The following is a 19,351-nucleotide window of genomic DNA, read 5'->3' on the forward strand; positions in this document are numbered from 1 at the left end:
GAGCCCTCCCTGCCGGGAGAGCCAGCCCTGCGGCACGCAGCGCCATGGTCTCATGGATCATCTCCAGGCTAGTGGTGTGAGTAGCTGCCGGTCGGCACCTGCACGCGTGTGCCCGGCGTGTGTCTGTCTGCATGTCCGTGTGTGTCTGCCGTGTCCGCGCCGTGCCTGCTGCCTGCTCCGCTCGCCCCTGCTGTGAATACGCGGTGGCGGCGACTCGGCTAAATTTAGCAGGTTGTTGTTAGGGGATGGTGCGCTCGGCTGCTTGGTGGGTGAGGGAAGAAATAGGTGGGTCAAACGGTATTTTCCAGCGTGGGAAAATGACCGGGGACTGGAGGGCAAAATGCTGTCGTGCTGTACAGCGCAAGGTGACAGGGGAGAAGAAGGGCGGTTGCCATCGCCCGGTGCTCGGCGATGAACGGGCTCGGGGTCAGGAGGGGGAACCGAGCATCAGCGGGTGGGAAAATGGACGTGGATTTGGGCAGCGGCGCTTTGTTAGCGGGGCTCGGCGCGGCTGGCGGGGACTCGCGAGGGGGCGCTGGGAGAGGCGGGCGCGGGGGGTCCCCGGCCCCCCCGGCGGCTTCTTTCCCCTACCGCTGCTTTCTTCTTTTTTGTAAAAGAAATATCAAATATTTCTTTTCCCCCTTGCAACTTGCCGCCCACCCTCTCAAAAGACGTTCTCGGTTTCCCTGTAACCTGTCAGCCTGGGAGGAGAAGCATGTGGCTCTTTGCGCTTGTTCTACAGCTTTTCCATGAACTGCTGTAGGTGGGAATACATGTTGAAATTCCCTGGAAATTCTTCACAGGCAACAGGGGAAAATGGAGCAACCGCGAGGTATACGTTCATCTGCCCCACCTGAGAAAAGATTCACTGAGAACAGCGCATTTTTGATGCCACTAGGAAAATTCCGGGGGGGAGGGGGGGGAGTTTACGCTTAAGGTGGGGCAGCAGGATGGCTGGTCTGTCTCCCTTCTGGAAATATGGCTAGTCAAGGTTAGTACACTGAATCAGATGGATCATTTGCTAGTTTTCTCTGTCTGGTACCTATAGGTGCAGACTCAGGAGAACATCTGTTGTGTTCTTAAGTTATTGTAGGGGGGTTGCAAGGGCCTGTCACTTTCTTTGTCTGAAAGAAACGTGCCATGATGTTGCACCATCAGCATAGTTCCAGAAAGGCATTTTCAAGGTCTCCTCTTTTGCCATCTGAGATGAAACATCAAAAGAAAAACTCACCTTGATCTTGGCTATCTCTCTGTATCACTAAGACATTGGGTGGCTGTCAGATATGAAGATTTTTGGGGGTTCCAGAGTTGAATTTAGCCCCTGGAGGTATATCATCTGGATTCAGCTGCAGCTGTTGCTAGCCGTTATTGGGTTTGCACTTCATTCTGGGAAAGTGTGTTAAATATTTAAATGATTTAATTTGAACAGAATAACTGTGCAGATATCTCTGACAGCAGTGTGAGATGTAGTGTGTATTGTACAAGGCTGCTTTTCTTGCTTCTCTACTAGACTAATTTCCACTTTGAAAAAACCTGTCGTCACGTAACCCAGCTAATCCTCAGGAACAAAGAATGTCTACAGAGAGACAGGAGTTTAACTTAGTTGCCTCAGCACATGCACATCTACACGGGTGATTTCATCTAAGACACATGGACTGGGTAAAAATCTGATAGAGGCAGGATGTAGAGCAGTTGATGTCTGCAGTCAGGTAATTAGCTGAACATACAAACCTTCCCATTCTCTTCAGCTTTATTTATCTGAATAGCATGTCACAGTATGAAATCAGCTGTGTAGAGGGTGGTACCAATTATTTGTTATACTAGAATTTCAATAGCAAATAACAATTTGAATATGCAGTGTAAATATTAATAATTTAGTAATCACAGTAATAATTAAAAAATAATTTTGCAAGGAAACCTAGGGAAGCCAAGCTTGATCACCACATTCTTTGCACTGCTACTTAGCATACATCCATCCTTTAAGAATGTTTTGCTGGTTTATTATGATGCCAGCAAGAAACTCGGACTCTGTAGAGTATTGCTTAAAATACCATTTACTAGAACTAACATTATAAAGAAAAAGAGGAGAGTATAAATAACCTTACATGCCAAACCCTGAGCTGCCCAACGTGGAACAGCCCTCCAGTCTGGGCGCAGCACACCATGCAGATCTGTCTGTGGAAAGGTTACCTTACATTTTGGTCTTTTGAGCCCTTATAGTGGTTTGTTTTTTTTTTAAAGGCAAATCTATTCATCATTTCTACTGTCAAATGAAAAGAATGTTCACAAGAGAACTTGTTGCTGCAGTTTTAGATGAAGACAAATGAGGACATGCAGGTGGTTTAATTGCTGGTGACCACTGTGAGCTTCCTACAGGCTCCTTTGTTACAATTAACCAGCTGAGTTGATCCTGCATCCAAGGGGTATGCGCAGCACAATGCGGGCCAGAAGGCCAAGCTGTGCATGCAGCGCAGCGCAGCACAGGCCTGCACCCACTCAGGTTAGCTGTTAGGTGGATCACTGACTCCTCGGTGTACAGTGGTCTTCAGGTTAGGATCATGACAAAGATTTAATCTATCTAATCTGGTTTCCCCATCTCATTATGAATCACTAGTTGATCCATCAGTACAGACAGCTGTGCTCTAAGTAGAATGGCCGCCTGGTTGGGCTTTTTTTTCCCCTGCTCGTGCCTATTTAGGTTTTTTTTTTTCATCAAATCTTACTAAGGGTATAGTAAGGATTATGAGGAAAGTGGTGTGGTGTGGTTTAGTCACACTGTGAACGTTGCTTTGTGCTCTTATGACTTCTGCTGATCTCCATGGGGGTTATGTCTGATATGACTCAGCTAACAGAAAGGGCTTTAAAACAAAAAGCAAACCTTTGCTTTGGCTCTTGGGTGCTTTGTTGCTTCCACTGTCTCTGATTTGGTTGATACCATCTCTGTCCTGGAAGTTTCTATTTCCAAAATGTTGCTGAAGGAGAAGAGTCTGTGAGCACTTCTCACCCGCTTCAGTGGGAAGTCAGGCAGCTTACTGCAAACCTTCTGTTACACCATTTCAACTTTAGTGTTTGGACTTCGTGGTAACGCTGGTCCGGAGTGCTGGCTTGTTCTGTTCTGCCTGCAGAGCTATGTCCTGGTAACCCCCAGAAGAGAAATGATAAAAACTTCAGAGCAGCATCTTACACTGCCATAGCTGTGTGTTAAAGTCAAAGACTTTATTATTGTCAGGATCTGCACTAGGTACTGTACAAATGCAAAACAAAAAGATAATCCTGTCCCTGGAAATCTTTTTCCTTTAAGAGCTCAGTTCTCATCCTCCTGTGTTCCAGGTAGTTTTTTCACTCACCTCAACGAGAACAAAATCAGGATGTTCTTTTTCTCATGGTGGTAGATTACAGGTGTCTTTTCCACCAAGGGATGTGTGCGATCACTGTAATTGCAATTGTTGCATCTTGGAGTTATTTGTTACTTTGTCTCTCATGATAACTGGAATGGGATAGCATCTTACTCGTGGGTTAATTACAACCCCTTTTTTATTCATCATTTCTGAGTACATCTCAAAGGACATCCTGGAACACCTGTATCTCAGTTTCCTCATCTGTGAAGTGTAATGAACTGTGCTGAATTTATCTTCCCTGAGACAGACCAGAAGGGATCAGTGGCATGTCCTACCATCTACAGTTTATTGCTATTCGTTTCGAAGGAGATTCTTTTTTGCTTCAAGAGGTAGAGGACACCCTAGCAGAAGGGCTTGGGATATGTCTTCGTGTCCTGGTTTTGGCTGGGGTAGAGTTAGTTTTCTTCTTAGTAGCTGGTACAGTGCTGTGTTTTGGATTTAGGATGAGAATAATGTTGATAACACACCGATGTTTTAGTTGTTGCTAAGTAGTGCTTACGCTAGTCAAGGACTTTTCAGCTTTTCATGCCCTGCTAGCGAGAAGCTGGGAGGGGGCACAGCCAGGACAGCTGACCCAAACTGGCCACAGGGATATTCCATACCATGGGACATCATGCTCAGTACATAAACTGGGGGGAGTTGGCCAGGGGACAGCGACCACTGCTCGGGGTCTGGCTGGGCATCGGTTGGCAGGTGGTAAGCAATTGCATTGTGCATCATTTATTTTGTATATTCTTTTATCATTATTATTCTTATTTTCCCTTCCTTTTCTGTCCCATTAAACTGTCTTTATCGCAACCCATGAATTTTACTTTTTTTTTTTCCAATTCTCTCCCTCGTCCCACTGCGGGGGGGTGGGGAGTGAGTGAACTGCTGTGTGGTGTTTAGCTGCCTGTCGGGTTAAACCACAACGCTTTGTTATTGCAGTCCAGTTCAGCTACAGTGCACAGCACTGGCATCCTAGGTGGTTACTGGTCTGCTATACCTTTTGGCTGTTGTCTAAAAGCATTTTGAAGTTAAAAGTGGTATATATAAATGCAGCCTATTGTATTTGCGTGGAAATCCTATTCTTTTCTCAGAAACATGGAACTTGCTTTTTGTGCTTGGGATCACGCAGAACAGAAATACAGGTTTTGGCTCCAATTCTGAAAGTTAGGCACATCACGCTGCCTATTGAAAGCCTTTCAATCTGGAACACGTGGCAGAGGAAGGAGATGTCAGTAGACTTGAGGCTGGATCAGACAGGTCATCAATAGTTGACATGATACTGTGTGACTTAGGCATTAAAAAAAATGAGGAGCATTACAAATTATTATAAAATGGTTAAATATGTTCTTCATGGTGAAAAAGCACAGCCGTAATTATGCTTTTTTGCCTGTGTTTGTTTTCTTTTAAATCAAAATATCAGTAATGGCCTGTCTGATCTCTTACGGTTTGATGTAAAATAGGGTGGCAGCCTCAGATATGTTCACTGGGAATTCCCGGCCCTGTGTGGAAGTAATAGGGATTTGGGGATTTATCAGAGGCATCCTTTCTTCCAGCTGTTACTGGAAGTGGGTAGGTCAGAACAAAACCAAAGAGGAACCAAGGGATTCTTTAAACTGATGAGTGCAATTTCCTTCCTTGTCACAATTTCTTCGCTTTGTCTTTCTTGGTTAGTGTGATGCCATTTTAGCAAGGGTAGGTGAGATCGGCTACCCCCATCCTCAGCTGGTATAAATCCATAGTGCTACTGAGTCAGGCTTTGATTTAATCAAAAGACACTGCTTACATCAGTAATGAATTTCCATTTTAGAGAAACTTAGCAGATCCTTCCTCCTCCTGTTTTTCATGTGTATGGGAAGCCTGAAGAGATTTATGAATGGGGGAAAAAAAAAAGTCATGTAATAGAGATTATATGATGGTATAAAAGGATAACTCATATCCTCTTTACCAGAGGCAGGCAGAGACAGGATCTGCTCAAGTGGGCGAGAGCTGTTCTCATGAAGGCGCATAGCACAGCCCCATGCTTTTGGTTATTGGTATGTCGGCAGTAGCCTCTCAGTTGATATACACCACATATGTGAAGGTCCTTCTTCACAGTCTGCATTATTTACTTGGTGCTGGCAGGTGATGTGAAGGATTCTGGTATTTATTGCTCTGTACAGGCCTCAACACCAGCGATGCGAAATTATGTGAAAATACAGCAATGGACCCAGTGTGGCTTGAGCTCTCGGCTAAGGCCATGGGATGAGTTTGCAGTAGATTATTTTACATGCTCTGAAGCTGGGAAGTGGGAAGGGCAGACCGCCTGCCATACATGCAGAATTTGCTAAGAAACCTTACCTATACAATAAGGTGGTGCAATCCCTCTGAAACAGATCTTGCAGTCTTGCACTGCTGTTCTCCCTCGCATGAAGAGCAAGCGGTTTCTGTGGCTCCCAGCTCAGCTTGGCGTCTGCCACGTGCATCTCTGCTGCGGCCTTTACGGCTCTGCTGAGGGGGCAGAACCTGTTGGTGACAGTAACTGACAGAGGAGCATCCAGCGCAGGTGCGACATTTGCTTTGCCCTTCATGTGAAATGTGACCGTGCTGATCACACTGCAGGGGATAATGCTGCCTGCTGCTTTGTCAACCGTGACCCAGATTTTCCTGCACAAGCACAGATGTGCTGGAAATGCTCTTAGCCCCAATGGGGAAAGTTTTCTTGCGTGCACATCGCAGATGCTACTAGTCCTGGTTTCATAAAGAAGGACGTTTTACCAAACTAGAAGTTGTGGAATATAGCTAAGAGGCTTGGCCTTCCCAGCTGCCTTAATACAGTATTTTGCCTTTGTGGAGCCCTTTCGCTTTCACTGTATTAAAGTACTTTGAAGCATTAATTTAGTAAGTATTGTGTCATCAGAATGATTTTTACTGCCGTTGTACTGGTAAGGGCACTGAGGCACAAGGACATCAAGCGATGTGTCCAATATTCCACAGAAAACCTGTGGTAACAGGTAATATATTTCCTCCAGGCTCCTTGATCAATAAATTAATGAAAGGGGATCTGATCAAGGGAATTGGGCATTGTGTTTGTGGTTTGTGGACTTGTGATGAGTGTGGGAGGGGTAGAACAAAACTACAGACTTAAATAGATGCTACCTGAAGCAGTCGAACAACCAAAGGCTTAAATACTCTGAATAACGACCCATTCCCTTTCAGATCCTCAGTGCTGTCCTCAGTGGCATAGACAGCAGAATGCAGCAGCCAAACTGCCTAATTCAGGCTACTAAGTCAGGCATTACACTACCTAAAATTGCTTACTTAGTCCCAGCAGGGAGATTTAGAGCCAAGTTACTCAACCTGTGGTGCACAGATGGCTGGCAGTCCACAAAACATCAGGCAGTCCGTGAAAACATTTCACCTCTAAAACAGAACTCCTCACCCAGGCAGTTGTCAGTTGTGTACTGACTGATTTAATCAGGTGATACCATTTTGAACTACATTTTTTAGTTACAAGTTTGTAATTATTGTAAAATATTAACGTTTGTTTCAACATTTTACCAATTCCATGTGACTTATTACTTGTCACCTATCCTTAAGCAACAGTAGGGTATAAAATGAGCTGTATGTTTCTTTCAAAGGGTCAGGTGGTCCAGTGAATAGGAAAGGTTGAGAAACACTCTTCTGTGCTCTTATTGCAGTTAATGGAGGGAGACGGACATCTCTAAGGAGCTTCCATTAAAGGTAATGTGTTGCATAGAGAGCCGTTTGGTCAAGAGGAAATGCTTGGTACAGAGAGGACAAAGGAGGGCATATAATCATGCCTGCTACTTCCTGAGCAGTTGCCTCTAAGTACTAAGCACTGCATTTGCCTTTCTGCTCCATGCTTTCAGCAGAACAGAGGTGGTATCTTGGGAACTTCCAGGCTAATCATAAAGGTAAGTGAAGGCTTGAGTGCTGCAGAAGTATTGGCCAGTTTGGATTGCCGTAGAACCTTTACATGTCAAAATTTCTTCTCTGTCCTCATTAGGCAGCTAGGACATGAGTCTAGATTTCCTTTTGTCTGACTCTGCACTTGACTTGATCAGGGCCACTCAGCAGATTTCAGGTAGGCCTTGTGAGATGAAATGGCTCAATGGAGGGATGCATCCATGTAATCGGGCTCTTTGCAAGCAAAACACAATGCAAAATCTCACTTAAATCACCTGTGTTCTTGAAGTTAATCACATGCTGCTTTTTGCAGAGGAAAGCGTCACATACTTTTGTTATCACATGTATGCTATTTAGATTGTAAACTCTTTTGGGCAGGAAGTCTTACTTCGTGTTTTTGATTTTACCCTAGACAATGGGGTTTAGTCTCTAGTTGGTTTTCCTAAATTCTGTAGTAATATAAAAATAAATAATATATGAATAAATGCAACTCTGCCTTCTAGGTTAGTCATTTATGAGACTGATCCTGTGTTCTTTGGTAGTTTCTTTGTGATGCTATTACTGGTACAGTGTTGTGGTTTAACTGCAGTCAGCAACTGAGCACCACACAGCCGCTCGCTCTCTCCCCCCTGCTTCCCCTGCCCCTGGTGGGATGGGGGGGAGAATTGGAAGAGTAGAAGTGAGAAAAACTCGTGGGTTGAGATAAAAACAGTTTAATAATTGAAATAAAAGAATAATAATAATAATGTAGTAATAATAATAATAATACACAAAGCAAGTGATGCACAGTGCAATTGCTCACCACCCGCCAACCGATGCCCGGCCAGTCCCCGAGCAGCGGCCCCCCCGGCCAGCTTTCCCCAGTTTATGTGCTGAGCATGATGTCACATGGTATGGAATGTTTCTTTGGCCAGTTTGGCTGTGTCCCCTCCCAGCTTCTTGTGCACCTCCAGCCTTCTCAGTCGGTAGAGCATGGGAAGCTGAAAAGTCCTTGACTAGCGTAAGCACTACCTAGCAACAACTAAAACATCGGTGCGTTATCAACTTTGTTCTCATCCTAAATCAAAAACACAGCATTGTACCAGCTGCTAGGAAGGAAATGAACTCTATCCCTGCTGAAACCAAGACAAGTGTTCATGTTCTGTTTTGGCATTTCACATGCATGTAGTAAGACAAGATTCCTGCTCTGAGGAGCTCCTAATCTAAACCAGTGAAATACAGGCAAAACAGATGGTGAGCAGAGTGGTGAAAATGAACTAGAAGAAGTGACAAAATGAAAACTGTGTTTTATCTTTCCATGACTTGTGTGCTTCTGAAGGGAAGAACTGAGATAACAGGACACGCCTGCTCATTCTGCAGGCAGGACCTAGGAAGGCACTCCAGACCTGGAACGGCATGCCAGAACTAGAAACATGAGTGGTACTTTCCCAAGCTTCGTACACAGCATAACTCCATCTTTTGATACGAAGCTCAGAGCAGGCATATCTCCTTAGTGGGGTACCCTGCTTTTTGTTTATTGTAGACACATTTTGCAGGATCTAGAAGGGGAGAACAAGGGATTTTCATTTGATGCGGGTGTTAAAGCAGTGACCTGCAGGCTGGTAAAAGCTGCCAGATAGCCAGAAGAAGGGCGAGGGTGGTACCGAAGAAGGAGAGAAGTTGGTTGTACAGTAAACAGAAGTGAAGAGCAAGGATTATGTTTCAGAGGGACACACATTTATATGGAGGCAGAGGATTAGGTGTCAAGTTGGAGATTGACTCTTGGGAGCAACAGGGGGACAGCTGGGAATGCTGGCCTGGTGTCACGCTTAGTAAAGGTTTATTTCTTCAAATGCTGCCTACTTGCTGTGTCCCTTACTGCTAATGCACTAATTGCTAATAAATAAGCAACCGACCAATTCCAAAGAAGGAATCAATCAACTGGTCAATAAAGCTACAGTCCGTCTTTCTCCCTTCTGTCTCATGGAGCCAACAGTAATCTTTTGCTTTCCAAAATGGCAAATTTTACAGGACAGCAAAATCAGTATTGAAGAACCTGTTTGTGAGGAGCTAGAAAGAATGCCTCTCACATCTGGAATTTTGTGTCTTTTCGGACGGGTCCCAGGGATGCCAGGGCAACGTGTGTAGCCTGCCTTTGAGTCTACCAAACAATTCAGTGCTATCAGCGTCAACAAACAGTTGCAGCTCCTGCTCAAGAAGCACTCCTATTCTGTTGAGTTCATACTGTTGCTTCCTTTCATTCAGCTCAGTTGAGCTCATTTATTCTATTTCTTGTTTCCAGCCTCTAAGTAAGTGTTTTTAGAGGAAAGCCAAAAGCTAACAGACATTTCTTGCCTCGTGTTTTGGAGGGAGGCTTATGACCAATAACCAGCCTTGTACGAGGGAGGAGGGAAGGACTTGTGCTGCAGATTTTGTATGAGAATACCAAGAGCCTGGATTCAGCGGTGCTACAAACTCCCTGTGGGAAGAGGGCAAGTTATTTATTCTTCTTAATTTGGTACCTGTAAAATAGGCTTAGTGATAACTTCTGTCCATCTCAACGATCAGTTCTGCTTTACACATGATAGACCCTGACGGGGGCATGAGGCACACTCTCTGGAGTAGAATTGGAGGGGCAATGTAAATATGAATTTCGAGCTGAAATTTCCAAGCCAATGGTCAAAAGTTCAGGAGTGCTCTGGGATGTTTTGCGTAGACTGTGGCAGAGCTCTCGTGACTGTCAGTCCCTGAGAAGCACTCATGGAGGAGTGAAACCAGGAATCTTAGATGACATTTTGTGAGGAATACCCTTCTAGGGAGGATAGATGGGAAGCACCTTTTCAAGATTAAGAGCAGAGCAATCACAGGAAGATGACCTTCTCCTGTCATCACAACATTTCATGGCTACCTTTGTCTTGATGTCTTCGGCACAAATGCCCTAACGCTTGCTGTAAGCATGTGGGGAGAGCAGCTTACCCAGGCTGCAGGCCACATTAAACAGCCATAGTGATAAGGTCGCTGTTCTGCCTTGGGCAGTTCCCGCAGGGCTGCTCCGGGCTACGCTCTGCCTTGGGCCCTTTTGTGGATGAGCAGTTCTAGGCTCTTGAGCCTCTTCCTGCTCATGGAAGGGTTCTGCTTGTCCTGCTGCCTCTCCTGCTGGGGACTTGGGAGGACACGTGTCTGTGCATGTCTAAACTTAGACCTGTGAGCCACCCATATTATGTGACCCACAAGAAACTATCCCCAGTGTTAGATCAGCCTGAATAACACCATCTGGCTCCTAAAATCTACCTGCAGAATTCATGGTGGCACTTGAAGGAGAAAGATGGATGCTGGAGGTGCCCTGAGGCTGAAAGGCTTTGGGTTTAGTGATATATTTCTTGGGAAAAGATTGAGTGGTTTCACTGGGCTTGCACAGCTGGAGAATGAGCGCAAGACTGGCGGCTATATGGAAATGAATTGATGGTCAGTGTTTAGATTCCACTGAACATGTCCCTCTGCAAAAACCCCCACTGTCCTAGCTGGTATTTTCACTGGAAATCACAGCAGAGAGGTCAGGGACATAATGGACACAGGCACTGCATGAGACTTTCTCCCTTCCAGATGATCCATCTAGTCTGAGTTGAAGCACATTGGCAGGGCAGCTTGGAGGCTGTTTGCATCTTCCCTGGCTTAACTGCACCTGTTTTGCAGCTGAACAAAGGATTCCACTTTCCAGGTTTATTGTTTTCACTCTGCTTATAAGCATTTCGGTCAAAACAGAAAGATGTTGCTATTTAGAAAGAACATTAATAATTAAATTGAGATACTCTGGGGAATATACCCCATAAGGCTGGATTTGTTGAATTTAAGTAGATCATAATTTCCATGGCAACACACTCTGCTGTCCTATATACAGAAAGTGTCTTTCTTGTAGGATCAAATGCAGAGAGGAAGCTGTTATTTAAAACAGATACCCTAAAAATACAATGAAATAAGAGTAAATAGTTTCCTGCATAAATGTTGTAGGAATTTTCTCATGTTTGTTATATTGTGGTAACCTCTTCTCATAGCTGTCAGAATGCAATCAGTCAAACCAATCCCCTGCTGACTCTAATGATTTAGGGAGAAATTGTGATCTAATGATCCTTTCTCAGGATATCATCTCTCTCTCTCTCATAGATAGATCCATGTCTGTAGATGTATACAGCTATAACTGTCGTGAATCTGTAACATAGGCTACTGTGGTAATTTTGAACAGGCCTGCTAGAATCCCTGTGTTTTACTGCCTATACCTGTGTCTGTGCTAGTAGTCTCCCATCTCACAGCATTAGATAAAACTTGTTTCATCAGTATTTGGATAGCATTTTGAGATCCTTGTATATGGTGTGTTCTGTTACAGCTGACTGTTAGATGGGAATTTGTAATGATGGTCTAGTACCTGGACACTTAGAGATAATTGAGTAACCACACATTCACTTAGAAGATTTGGAGATTCTTAGATCCAACAGGAATTGCACCAACTCTCTTCCTCTAATCTAGCAGTCAAATAAGTGTATCGTTTTATATGCTCAAAAAAGCCTTCCAGGCACATGATCAGAATTACAGAGTCCTTGTGAAATGAAAAGTGATCATTCAAACAGAAAAGATGGAATTTAATAGAAAGTTCTTGAAAAACCATGGTATATGAGGGGAAAAAAAAAATCAGTTCATATCTGGAATAATTGCAGCTTCTCTGTTTTGTCAGTGAAAGTAGGCTAAGTGGTGCATTGCCAAATTTTAAAAAGAACTGCCACAAAAATTCCCAGTCCTGGCTTGTGGTAAACCTGAAGGATCAAGGGTGGATGTTCTGCAGACAGAGGGAATAAATAGCTGAAAAATACTGATTCAATGCAAACCTCAATCATTTTCTCATCCCTAAGGTAATAACAGGGCTTCAAGTTGTGTTAACTGGTGCAGCTCTGCTGAAGTCAGTGAGTGGTGTAAATCTACCCAGGTCAGAATCCCAAGGTTGTGTTTGTAGCTCAGAACGGTGAGGGCCTTGTAGAGGGTGCCAGCTGGATCCTAGAAAATTGGCCAGTTCAAGACAACAGAGGACTTCTGTTCCTTATGAGCCTCAAGTTAACCTGCCCTTTGAGGGGTTACAGATTGAGGATAGAGGGCTCCCAAAGACGTGATTCTGTCAGGACAGTTATTCTATCCTTTTTTTCATTTTAGCATTGGGAATTTCATCACTAGATTGGCATATGGCTTTACCTGCACTTCAGCAACCAAAGCCAATCAAATGGGCCGTCCCAAAGCCCATAATCAAGATATCTCTGACCTCAGATCTGGAGCTCTCTGTTGAGCTTCACTATTGAGTTTCTCTCTAGTAAGTGTTAATGTCCATTAAAAGCTGAGGATGAAGAGCATGACCGCCTTCTCTTTAGATTCAGTCTAAAGAATCCTAATGCCTTATTGCAGACCACCCAAGCACGTATATTTTAAAAGTTACTTTAATTGTGTCAGACAGAGAGAAACTCTGTCATCTCTCATGCTTCATCCCTGTACCCTTATGTGAAGATCAGTTACAGAGGTTGCTGGACATTGCAGCATGCTAGCTAACCACGCCTGCTGCCGTTAGCTCTCAGCTTGCATCCCTGATCCTGGCCATTGTAAATCTGTTTCAGTGCTGCTTTGCAGGCTTTCCAGAACTGGGAATCCCAAAGGCTCGCTGACAGCCATTTCCAGGGCCCAAGGGAATGTGACATACATGACTGATGATACAGACCCTATGCATATTTCTACAGATTATTCCTAGATCACTGCAGAATGAGCAGAGCTGGTTAAGAGGCTGCATACAGCCAGAGTGAAAGATCTTGCCTGCTGTCCATGAGGCAGGACATGCATTTTAAGTACATAAATACTATGCCAGATTTTGCACGGTACTGGAAACTGAACCAGTCTGCTTTCCTTGTAGTTTGTGTATGATTCATAGTTAATCTCATGTAAACCCACTCTGTAAAATCTGCCTGCCCCCCTCCCCCCCAGGATTTGCTTATAGATTAGATATTTTGCTTCTCTTTGCTATAATGTGTCCTGAGGTTTTTGCACTTAGATGTGCTATGCAGCCACTGGAATAGCTCAGCATTCTTTTTCAATTCTTATTCTGCCGAGGTTTGCAGATACTTGGCTGTAACAAATCAGATCCCCGTTCAAACACTATTGTGTTCTAGGTACATTCTTGAAACCAAGAGACCTCACTCTGGGCAGTCAATCCATAAATGGCTGAAGTCTGTGAAGATCCAGTTCTCAAGGCACATTCTATACAGCTACATGTTGTGTTTGAAACAATTAACCATTTCATCTCAAAATAGCAATGCTTTGTTTCTGGAGAGTGGCACTTGCAACACTGTCATCCTTCTGTGTGAATCTCCTTGCCTGGGAAGGAGAACAAGCACTGGACTGTGGCATTTAAACCAGCAGTATTACAACGAATAAGAAATGATGGGAAAGCATACATAAGATAGCAGGCAGCGTGGGCGTTCCCACAAAAAGTACAAGCTGCCTTCTCAAGCAGCTGCTTACTTAGAAATCTCTGTGATGGACTTGGAAGCATTGGCTGTCTTTCCCTTTGCTTTCCTCTAAAGTTATTTCTGTGAAGTCTCCATCTGGCTCCTAAGCCTCAGTTTATATTTCATTTTATATTTTGAGTAGCTGCCAGCTGCAAGGTATATGTGTGTAAGAGAAGGTGAGAAGGGAAAAGAGGTGAAGTCACTAAGCCAAAAGAAAGAGAAGAGGCAAAGCCTTTACCATTCTGAATTGTACAATGCACTGGCTTTTTATCCAAGCCCGAAACAAAGAGGTGTTCCTCACGGTGTAAGAATGGAGCTATGCCTGTGTCACAGGCTTTGATCTGAACACGTTTGTGTTTGGGGAAATGCAGAATAGAAGAGTGGCGTGGCTTATCCCTTTTACTCTCTAATGCTGTCAGGCAAAGCCTGAAATTCAGAAAGATATGAGAAGTCTGGGAGACATCAAAATTGAATGCAAATGGCAACATGACATCTTCTGTCAGCATGAAGATTGAGTATCTGGGTAGCGATACTGCTGTCTGGAGGCATTAAAAATCCCTGAGTCAAACCCCTTCACCTCCTCACCAAATTGTGAGACTGGATTTAAAATCCTGATTTTTCTCATATGTGCATCTCTCTCTTTCTTTGTGCATCAGATCATTTGATTTGTACTCCGAACCTGCAAGATTGTTTGCATGCTCTTTTCTGAGAAACCATTAAGTCTGAGAATTTATTTTGAACCGAGATGCTCCTATAATCACTTCCAAGAAATCACCTGATGAGATTAAATGAACAAATGTGAGAATTGGCAGTACTGCGGTACTAAGCTATGCTCACAGAGTGAGACCATCTAAGTGTAACGATGGAGGTGATAAAGGCTAGCACAGAAGCATAGCCTGGAAATGGCGACTTCTGTTTCCAGATCTCACATTGGCTCTACCTGGGCTGTGGCCAAGCTGCTGATTTCCAGTGGTGAAAACCATTTAATTTCCAGCACCGTCAATGGAACCTGTAGATATTCGTCATCTCTGAAAACTGCCTGTTGTCTCAGGCTTCTTTAAAGATTTTTACCTTAGGAATCTATGCAAAATCAATGATTTCCAGTTGATGTCGTGAAGCTCTCAGTATGAAGTGCTGTACTGTGAGATGCTTCAATAGACACCTGTCCTTGCTCTTAAGTCTCTCCTGCACTTTAGGTAATAGCTGGTTATTAAAAACTGTAATGCAGATGAATAGTAGTAGTGCTATGAAAATTGGCGGAAGCTAATAGAAACCCCTTTCTCTTACTTATCTTTAAAGACCCAAAGTTCACTTAACTAGAACATCGCAGGGACTGAAATCTAGAGTCCTTGGAGTAACAGGAAAGTGTTTAACCTGTTAAGCTTCAGGGAGAAGCTATGGTAAGATAGGAAATCACCAGAAATTAAACAAAGGAATCAGATGTTGGTCAAGAAGTAAAAAACCTGGAGATACTTAATGAGATAAAATGATTTGAGAGGAGCAGGGAAAGAATTTTGTAGCAGAAGAATATTCGGTTGTGGGATGAATCGTGATGTAGGAAAGTTAAATAGATGTAAAGAGATTCCAAAGTTCAGAAGAGAAGCCTTGCATTTTAAGAAACATCCCAGAGTGCTGAGGGAATGTGTCTAAATTCCAATATTTCTGTCTTGATGTGTACATTTGTACATATATTCTCTTTGCTGAGCAAAGAACAAAGATATTTTAGAATCCTGTGCAAACTGCATGAATTGTATCTGTCACATGCACCTGCAAAGTGAATTCCAAGTCAGAAATTTTTAACTTGGGCGGTGGTTCTGGGCAACATGCAAGTGTTACTGAGGGAATGGCATGAATTTTAGAAGCTATACAACTGCATCTCTGCCTGAGAGTTTATTAGTACGCCCACACCTTATGCTGGTATGCTCCAAGCCAGAAACAGTGACAATATCCTGCCCAACCTGAGCAGCTTAAAGGCACAACAGATGCATCTTTCGCATGTGAACACTGCATGATCAATGTCCAACCAGGGGATTACTCAGCTGGGCCTATGAGAAACCAATCTGTAAAATGGGGATACGAGAACTTAACTATTTCCCAAAGGCTTAGAGAGAACTAGTTGAGGATGGTAAGACTTACAGAGACGTTGATATTACTGTGCCTAGGGTCCTGCTATGCACTCACTTATAGTCCTGAAAAGCCTCTTAGAATTAGTAGGTCAAAGAAATTAAAGCTTCCTGAATCCTGGGGTGTGTATTTGTCCTGTTACTAACATAGGTGAACCCTTTGGAAATGCTGAATATAACTCTTCTTAGAATCAGTTTAATTTAATCTTTCTTCATTTAACCTGAAAATACAATTCTCCAACTGCTAAGGATTAATTTAGGCACTGCAGTGGAGATTGTCATTTAAGGAAGCCCTTTAAATAAGTTTTAGCTCAATCAAGGCTTTGCTGGATGTTGCAGCCTCTGATCCCTTTAAAAATGGTCATAGCATGACTATTAGCCATGTGTATGGGTTATTTACTTTCTCTGTGAGCTTCCCAGCTCCAGCAAAAGAAAGGATGTGTCGTTCTATCTCCGGACACGTATGATGGGCTATGGTGTTTGGCACAGAAGCAAATAAGCTGATAGTGACCTCCCTACTAGTGGCTTTATGTAGGAGTAGATCGTGCAATAGCATTACCATAAAACCATTACATTTCTCAGCAACGCTGCACACTTAATGACACAAAGGCTTACACTGTGAATACATGGCTGTAGAGATAAGGGAAATGTGGCTGTTCTTCTAGCTCACCAAAAATGGCTAAGAATAAAAGCAATAAGTGTTTGTAAATATTAATTTCTTCTCCCTCATCCCCTTTTTTAAAGCTCTTCGGTAACGGCAACTTGGTCCATGTTAAGTCCCACAGTTGGGACAATGTGGTACTGTTCTTCACATACTTCCTTTGGCAGTCAAGTTTTGTTTTATAGGTAGCTAAGTGAGGTTTGTACTACTGCAACAGCTGATCTGGAGTAGGCTAAAAGGAGCTTTTTCAGAGTCCTGCTGTAGCGTGGCATTTATTTTTGTCATACCATGACCCCAGCTTAGCTTCTAGGGGAGGGCACCACTTGCAAAGGAAGCGATGTGGTGTGGCTCCAAGCAGCAAGGAAAAGTTTCCTCATTCAGGGACTCTTCTGCACCTCTGATGATGGGAAGGGTGCAGTGCTGTTCTTCTCCAGATCTCGATACAGGATTGGTTTAGTAAGAGGGTTAGCCAGCAGGTTGAGGAAAGTGATTGTTCCCCTCTATTTGGCAAGTGTGAGACAGTGGCTGGCTGGAGTAGTGTGTCCCATTTGGGCCTCCCTAGTATAAGGAGGGCACCAGCAAAGTGCATTGAGTCCAGTGGAAGGGGGCTGGAGCACATGGTGCACCAGGAGAGGTGAGCAGGCTGAGTTTGTTCAGCCTGAACAAGAGATGGCAAAGGGGAGATCTTATTGCTGTCTTCAAAAATGTGATGGGTTGTTACAGAGAAAATAGAGCCAGGCTTTTTGTGGAGGTGCACAGTGAAAAGGTGAGAGGCAATGGACACAAGCTGCAGCAAAGGAAATTCTGTTTAGATGTAAATAAAAAATTCTTCAAAGTGAGGGTAAGCAAACGCTGGAACAGGGGTCCAGAGATGGAGATACTGAAAATTTGACCAGACAGGGCCTGGAGCAACCTGAGGTAAACTCAAAGTTGGTCCTGTTTTGGATTAAAGACTTGTAGGATCTCTTCCTACCTAAATTACTCCGTGATTCTAGTCTAAGGACACATTCCTGTTTCTTATATTACATTTGCCATTCTTTCACTTGAACAGTTTCCATTAGCATGCTAAATGATATCTGTCACATAGGTTTTGCTCTTTCTCTTCTCAGATGGGAGAGTGTGGGGAAGAAAGGTGTTTACAATGGTTTGGCTTAGTGTTGATGGGCTTTTTTAATATCTAAGCTGCTGTTTGTTGATACGGGAGTAAATGGGCTGAAGATTTACATCTGGCAGGGGATCGGTGCTGCTCCTTAGGTGCTGGGTGAGTCCGGTTCCTCTGGAGTCAACCCTGGAGGAAGTTCTCTTACTCTCCAATAAGCACTAGTGATGAGCCTTCTTGGCACAGAAGCCAAAGCGTTGGTTGTCCCCTATGTTCTTCAGGAGAACTTCAGGACATTCAGTAGGTATTTTACATCCTGACCTTTGTGGACTAGTATGTGCAGGGGTAAGATATGAAACAAGACCAAGCAGGGTGCCACTATACTGTTGTGTTGGTGTGCTCTTCATTTCACATGTGAGCCCTAGTCCACCGTCTGCTCATGCATCCCATAATGAGTCTCATACCCTTGTAGGTACTAACTACCCCCAGTCTGTGAGGTGTTCTGGAAAGCCTCTTCCATTAACTCATCGTGATGGGTGTCACCTCCATGGGGCTGATGCTGTCCTGGGACAGCCCTAAGAGGTGCCGGATCAGGGTATTATTTAGGCTCCCCTACCTGCTGGTTTTTATCACTTATCCTAACACTATGATTTAGGATTAACCACTAAATGGTTATTTTTCTTCTAATTTATTTTAATTAGAGAGAAATAATTTTACTGGTAGTTGAAGCTGAATTCAGGGGTGTAGCCAGAAGCTCTGATTATTCATTAGTGATCCGTGGCTTCAGTACCGAGGCTTGCTTCCTTCTGATTTCCTCTCCTTTATGTCTAGGTTAGACTGGAGGCTGGTCTGTATCAGTTTAGCTCCAGCTGGAGATCTCTCCCTCCTTGTTTATCTCATTTGTACCATGCATTTCATTAAGATGCTGTTATTAGCTGTATAAAATGGAGGGATTAAAAAGGATGATTGAAATGAGAGAAGACCCTGGAGGAAAGAACTCTATTAAATTCACACTAGAAATCCTTGTCAAATGCATATGAGAAAAGACTAGAAGTCTGTCTTTTTCAAGCTGTATGACAGTGTCTCATTTTCCTTTCTTTCCTTTTTAAAAAAAATTATGCAGGTCCTAGTGAAAAAAGCAGGTGCCCAGCCCCTCCCTAAAATGTTGTTATGGTACCCAGAAGAAATACCAACCTCTGTCTGTGGGCCATAAAGAGAAATGTGGTTTGCGCGGCCCGCGAACTGCCTGCAATGTCGCAGCTGTTATATATAGCATGTGGCATTCTGATACCCATACTAACAAAAGCATTAAGATGGTCTGAATATTCTGAAATTACCTGTAGAATCATCTTGCCTTAGTTTTCCTACGCTCTTGCTTTAAAACTGGAGTTGAAAACTGGGTACTGTTCATGTCTCTGACATGAGCTTCCTGTATAACTTTAAGTGGGTCTCACTGTCCTTATCATTTAAAATCGAGATAAAACACTAATGAAATAAAAATAATCAGAAATCAATGGAAGTGCAATTGACTTTGATACTCGGTTCACTAATATTAATACTGCACTTTGAAATCATTCTTCGAAATGTGTTATCAAAATGAGAAGAGGTGTTTTAAAGATTGGGTTGGTTTTGGTTTTTTATTTGTTTTTTTTCACTTAACTAGG

At 43.5% G+C, this 19,351-nt stretch overlaps 1 protein-coding gene across 6 annotated transcripts in view; it reads left to right on the forward strand.

The window, feature by feature from the left end:
- REEP1 (receptor accessory protein 1) overlaps positions 1–19,351 on the forward strand; it is a 75,031-nt gene continuing 55,680 nt past the window's right edge. For 5 of the 6 annotated variants that reach the window (XM_009331880.1, XM_009331883.1, XM_009331884.1 and 2 more), the window contains exon 1: positions 7–76. In XM_009331880.1, the coding sequence (XP_009330155.1) occupies positions 45–76 (32 nt within the window). In that variant the 5' untranslated portion in view covers positions 7–44. Of the gene's footprint in view, positions 77–7,063; positions 7,107–19,351 lie in introns of all 6 variants that reach the window. The other variant, XM_009331885.1, reaches the window with a different exon arrangement.

The sequence above is a fragment of the Pygoscelis adeliae genome, unplaced genomic scaffold (genome assembly GCF_000699105.1).
Source record: "Pygoscelis adeliae isolate BGI_AS28 unplaced genomic scaffold, ASM69910v1 Scaffold209, whole genome shotgun sequence".
Taxonomy (NCBI): Eukaryota; Metazoa; Chordata; class Aves; order Sphenisciformes; family Spheniscidae; genus Pygoscelis; species Pygoscelis adeliae.